The 6,075-nt window shown below is 47.3% G+C and overlaps 1 protein-coding gene and 1 pseudogene across 1 annotated transcript; one reads left to right on the forward strand and one right to left on the reverse strand.

Moving 5' to 3' along the window:
- Positions 1-531, reverse strand: part of LOC103264910 — an 11,985-nt pseudogene extending 11,454 nt beyond the window's left edge.
- Positions 532-848: 317 nt separating this feature from the next.
- UBB (ubiquitin B) lies at positions 849-2,984 on the forward strand. The gene is made up of 3 exons (XM_021714766.1): positions 849-1,342; positions 1,706-1,868; positions 2,372-2,984. Exons 1-3 carry the CDS (start codon positions 849-851, stop codon positions 2,837-2,839), a joined length of 1,125 nt encoding a protein of 374 aa, XP_021570441.1. The 3' UTR covers positions 2,840-2,984.
- The last annotated feature ends 3,091 nt before the right edge of the window (positions 2,985-6,075 follow it).

Genomic DNA, 6,075 nt, shown 5'->3' on the forward strand with positions numbered 1-6,075 from the left:
TTTTTTTGATTTATTGTAGAGATGAGGTCTCGCCAAGTTGCCCAGGCGGGTCTCGAACCCGCGGGCTCAGGCAATCCACTCACCTCAGCCTCCCAAGGCTCGGGATTACAGGCTGAGCCACCGAGCCTGGCTGACAGTTTCTTAATGTCATGGTCTCCTGTGCTAAAATTTAACGACTGGTCACCTTTTTTTTGTAAGGGACGGTGACCTAACTGAATCAGTAAGCAAATTTCCAGACTACTTTATGAAGGTTGGTAATACATGAAAAAACTGCCATGTTCATGTTTATTTACATCCCCGCCCCTATGACTCTGCGAGGCACCATGATCCAAACACTCCTTACCTTCCTTGGGTTAGCTCCTTGCTGGAGGGGCCCCACCCAGGGTGCAGGCAAGTCGGTCGCCGGATCCTAGCTGGCCAGTCCCACCTCAGTGTCGTCCGCACAGCGAGCACATCAAAGGGAGAAATATTATTTTCTTGTAGGTGAATGCCCCGTTTCTTGACGCGAATTTTCGGCTCCCTGACCCGCATTGCTCTTTCTTTCTACTAGTTTGGAGAGACAGCAAGGAGGGATAGGGCTTTGCTGCTATTGCCGGGGCCAGTGCTAAGCGCGGCCACCGTGTCACCTTGAGCACGAGCCTTGTCTCTCCGGACCTGGAGGCGAGGGGCCTCCGCACCGGGGGCCGCTGCCCGCTGAGGGTCTCGCTCTAAAGCCCAGATTTAGAGACGGTCCTCGGGGCCGTTTTGAGGATTAAGACAAAGCAACCGAGAACATTCTGACTACACACGCCTGACGAAAGCGCCAACCCCTGCGATAACCAAAAACAAAAATGTAAACCGGCCAGTGTATGAGGGGCGCCCAAAGACAGAGGGTGGGGTTGGGGTTGGGCTTGTGCTTTCACAGTCACCACCAGGTGTCCCGACATCGGGTGTCGAGCTGCCCTCGCTTCTGGGAAACTCACAGCCGAGTCCGCTTTCTCGCCTACGGACCTAAAACGCGAGATTTGAAGGAGCGGGGCTTGAGGGCGGGAGCGAAACACCCCACGTCTGTCGCCGGCCGGAAAACTCCCTCTCGGGAAGGCGCGCCTCTGTGGCGCATGCGCACTCGGTTCCTTAGCAACGTCCGCACTAAACCACTCCAGCCGGAGCCCAGCAACAGCCGAGCCGCTGAGCCCCCCGCCAATCAGCGCCGGCCTCGCCCTCACGCGTCTCACCAATCAGCGCTGGCGCTGCAAGGAAGTTTCCAGAGCTTTCGAGGAAGTTTCCTTCAACTCGAATTCATCCGCCTGATAATTTTTCTCTATTTTCCTAAAGGAGGAGAAGGAGCGCCTCGAGGAGAAGGGTTATAATTTGTTGGATTCTTTTTTACGGTTGTGAGGAATTTGGGGCTCAATTGAAGAGCCTAACTGCGTCGCGGAAGGTTGGGCCAAGAGAACTACTTTCAGCGGCGCGCGGAGACGCCGCTACGTAGCAGTGATGGTTGACGCAACAGACGTTGCATAAATTTCAGCTCCGCCGGGCCCGAGCACTCAGTGGCGACTGGCTTTGTGGGTTCGTGTTGCTGTGGATCTGTTGCCCTCACGCAGGATCTTCGCACTAGTAGGTAGTGTCCTGCAGTCTTCGGAACCTGAGAGGATTGGAGAAGGGGACTTGAGTGGGGTCGTATTGGCGGTTTTTTGGGGTTGGGTGGGTCTCGGGGGCGAAGGTGGGGGAGGGGAGACGAGGTGACGCGGTTCGAGTCTTTCCGGAAGAGTGGGCCTTGTACGTGCGGGGAGCGGGGGCGGCTGGCGCGCGCGGGGACGGGAACTAACCGCCGCTTCGCCGATGGAGATCCCGCGTTTATTTCAGAGGGGGAAGGTGGAAAAGAGGTAGTCTGTGTGGCTTCTGGATACTTTCAATTTCGATTCGCAGTGTGGGAAACGTGCCCCTCTTCCGTTTTAACCGTGATTTTTATTTTCCAGCTCTTGCGGGTCAGGTTTTGTCTTCAGCTTAACTCACCGCCATGTCCGGGTTTCGGGAAAATTAGTGCGTGGTGGGGACAACTTTAATATACGAATTGGGGAAGGCTCTGGATGCTAGTTTAGAAAGCGTTTTTTGAATTCAGTTCATTTTCCTAGGAATGTCAGTTTTTTTTCCGTTTGCCTAAACTGTAACCGTATTTTAGATAACTGAACTATTGAAGTAGAGACCTTGAGTAGCGAATTTTTTATGGACTGACTTAAGTCTGGTAAAAATCGGAGGTTTGTGAGATGTTAATCGTGTTGTAAGGCATTTAGAGGAGTTAACTGTTGGTTTTGAAGTATGTTAGATGTAAAAGTAAGAAATGTAAAAATTCTGAGGTAATTACACTAATGTTTTATTTTTAAACTAGGTCAAAATGCAGATCTTCGTGAAAACCCTGACCGGCAAGACCATCACCCTAGAGGTTGAGCCCAGTGATACCATCGAGAATGTGAAGGCCAAGATCCAGGATAAAGAAGGCATCCCTCCTGACCAGCAGAGGCTCATCTTTGCAGGCAAGCAGCTGGAAGATGGCCGCACTCTTTCTGATTACAACATCCAGAAAGAGTCAACCCTGCACCTGGTCCTGCGTCTGAGAGGTGGTATGCAGATTTTTGTGAAGACCCTGACCGGCAAGACCATCACCCTAGAAGTTGAGCCTAGTGATACCATTGAAAACGTGAAGGCTAAGATCCAGGATAAAGAAGGCATCCCTCCTGACCAGCAGAGGCTCATTTTTGCAGGCAAGCAGCTGGAAGATGGCCGCACTCTTTCTGATTACAACATTCAGAAAGAGTCGACCCTGCACCTGGTTCTTCGTCTGAGGGGTGGCTATTAATTCTTCAGTCTTGTATTCGTGGTGCCCAATGATGGCATTACTCTGCACTATAGCCATTTGTCCCAATTTAAGTTTAGAAATTACCAGTTTCAGTAATAGCTGAACCTGTTCAAAATGTTAATAAAGGTTTTGTTGCATGGTAGCATACGTGGTGTCTGTCATGATATCTAGTGATATATGTACTTTTAACTGATGTCAAGAAGACGTGAGAAGGGTAATGTGACCAAAATGTGACTAAAGTCACCTGACTTAAAAATATATACTTAAGGGTAAGAGGCTTTTTTCCTCCCAAGACATTGATAAATTGGAATCCTGGTTTAATGACAAACTATTTTGAAGGTCTAAATTTTGTATTACTGGATATGGAAACACTTTCTATACATTGAAGGAAAGCAAACATACCTGCCTGCACCTAAATTAATCAAAGATTGCTAGAGAGAAATAGCCAGACTTAGGTTTCGGTTGAGGCTACTTGAATGATTTCAAGTTGTATAGTTATTGGTTGACTACTGTGAGAGTGCATTTATTGTCTTTGCTGTATTCTGCCAAAGTATTTAAACTTAGTAAAATGGAACCATAAAGACGGGCTGAGAGTGCTTGAAAGCACTTAATAACCCTGATCTAAGACATTTAGCCAATTTTGCTGAGTTAGGCAGCAAATTACAGTGGTTTCTTACACAGCCTGTTCTTAATTTACTAAGTTTTGTAAGGAAAAAGATTGCAATGACAAATGAGCTAACCTAGTTTGGTACTTGTTAAGAATGCTTATTCTGGTCTAAACCTTACACAGGCTAGCAGGCTACCATACCAGTGAACACTAGACATTACATTTACACTATTAATAGAAAAAACATGTTAAGGAAGTTTTCAACTTTTGACAATTTTCTATAACTTAAGTAAACATTCTCAACTTAGAACAAAATTAGGAATGAGGTGGGGAGCCCGTGTTTTCTCAAGTTTGTAGTAGGGTGGTAACCTTTTCTGGTACAAAAATTGGTGTTATGCTAAGTGTACTATTAGGATAAGGACCTAGTCTGGGAAGTAGGTTGGCATGCAAGAACAGCTAAGCAATAAAGGGTCTTGTCAAAAGGGATTGTGGGAACCCCTAACTTGAAGCCAGTGAGTCATAAGTTCCGGAAATCCGGAATTGTGAGTGGTGTCTGAAGTGAGGTCAATCTTGGGGGACTGAGCCCTCACCGGGTGGGATACTGACACTATTACCTGGTGGATAGTTACTGTTACCTCCTGTGTTGTGAGTAGAGGAAGCGTGATCAAATGTGTGGGTTTTTCCCCACTAACAATTCGTCAACTGGGTGCCCTTCAGTTCTGACACTACCCAGAACCCCTTTTGGGGTTTGGTTAACTTTCTGGAGCAGAGCTCAGGGAACCATGTTTACAGGTGTATTATAAAGGGTATAAAAAAAGGATACAGATGAAAAACGATGCAAAGGGCAAGGTATGGAGGAAGAGGGCTAGAGTTTCCATGTCCTCCCTGGGTGCACCACCCTCCAGGAACTTCCCAAACTCAGTCCTCTTGGACTTTTGTGAATGTTTCATGGTGCCAGCAATTTTTTTTTTTTTTTTTTTTTGTTGTCTCACTCATGGCTACCATAGCCTTGACCTGCTGGGCTCATGTGATCCTTCCCCCTCAGTCTTCCAAGTTAGTTGGAACTACAGGCATGTGCCACCATACCCGGCTGATATTTTGATTTATTGAAGAGACGAAGTCTTGCCGTGTTGCTCAGGCTGACCTTGAAATCCTGAGCTCAGGTAATCCTCTTGCTTCTGCCTCCCAAAGTGCTGGGATTATAGGTGTCAGCCACCCTGCCCAGCTATGCCAGCATTCTATTTTTTTTTTTTTTTTTTGAGTTAGAGTCTCACTCTTGCCTAGACTGGAGTGCAGTGGCCGCTCCTGGCCACCACAGCCTCGACCTGCTTGGCTCTGGCGATCCTTCTGCCTCAGCCTTCCAAGTAGCTGGAACTACAGGCACGTGCTACCACGCCCAGCTAATTTTTTGATTTTTTATAGAGATGAGGGCTTGCCGAGTTGCCCAGGCAGGTCTCGAACCCGCGGGCTCAGGCAATCCACTCACCTCAGCCTCCCAAAGCGCGGGATTACAGGCTGAGCAACCAAGCCCGGCTATGCCAGCATTCCTAACCCCAACGTGTGGGATGGGACCCTCTGGAATCAGGAAGGCCAAGGAAGATGAGAGTTCTGCCTTGGGGCAGGTGAAAGGTGAAAGGGCAGGGGAAAGGAGGGAAGGAGAAGGTTAGAGATTGTGTCGTCTTAGGCCTAACACATTGTATAAGACGTAAAGGACTGTGGGAATTAGGAGCCAGGAACAGTGGGTCAAAATCAATATGTATATATTATATATGTATATATAACTACAGTTGCTTCTTAAAACTGGTAGAAATCTTAATTGTGAGCATAAAATACTATATTGAAGTACTTGACTAATTTATTTGGTAGGTTTACACTAGAGACGCCACTTAATTGTATACTGTTTAGTGAGTTAATGCTTCAACTCCTTACTTAGTGTGGTAAAATAGAAAGAGAAAAACATTAAGCCCTTGGAGGTAGTAATGGGGGAAAAAAAACTTTTAAAAAGCCTCCCTTAGCCGGGCTTGGTGGCTCAGCATGTAATCCCACGCTTTGGGAGGCTGTGGTGAATGAATTGCCTGAGCCCGCGGGTTCAAGACCCGCCTGGGCAACTTGGCAAGACCTCATCTCTATGATGAATCAAAAAAATTAGCCGGGTGTGGTAGCGCGTGCCTGTAGTTCCAGCTACTTGGAAGGCTGAGACGGAAGGATCGCCGGAGCCCAGCAGGTCGAGGCTGCGGTGGCCGGGAGCGTGCCACTGTACTCCAGTCTGGGTGACAGAGTGGGACTCCAACACAAAAAAAAAAGCCTCCCTTAGACTTAAGGAAATACATTTCACTCTTGGTTTGGCGGATAACATCCTCCTAAGCTTACAATTTACAGTATAGGAATCAATCTTGGATGGGACTTGCTGAAAGCCTAGTTCTTGTTACAGGCTAAACAAGGACTGGAACCTATGTGTCCTGACTGCCAATTCGATGACAAACAGCTTATAAAAATCCATATTTTATTAGCTTCCCATCTATTCAGATGTCTTGAAATGAGTCCTCTTTAAACCAGGCTCTTTGCTAAATATTTATTAAGATAATTAAAAATAAGCCTGGGTGCGACGGCTCACACCTGTAATCCTAGC

Source organism: Carlito syrichta, unplaced genomic scaffold (assembly GCF_000164805.1).
Source record: "Carlito syrichta isolate Samal-C Ts95f unplaced genomic scaffold, Tarsius_syrichta-2.0.1 Scaffold305756, whole genome shotgun sequence".
NCBI classification, from domain to species: domain Eukaryota; kingdom Metazoa; phylum Chordata; class Mammalia; order Primates; family Tarsiidae; genus Carlito; species Carlito syrichta.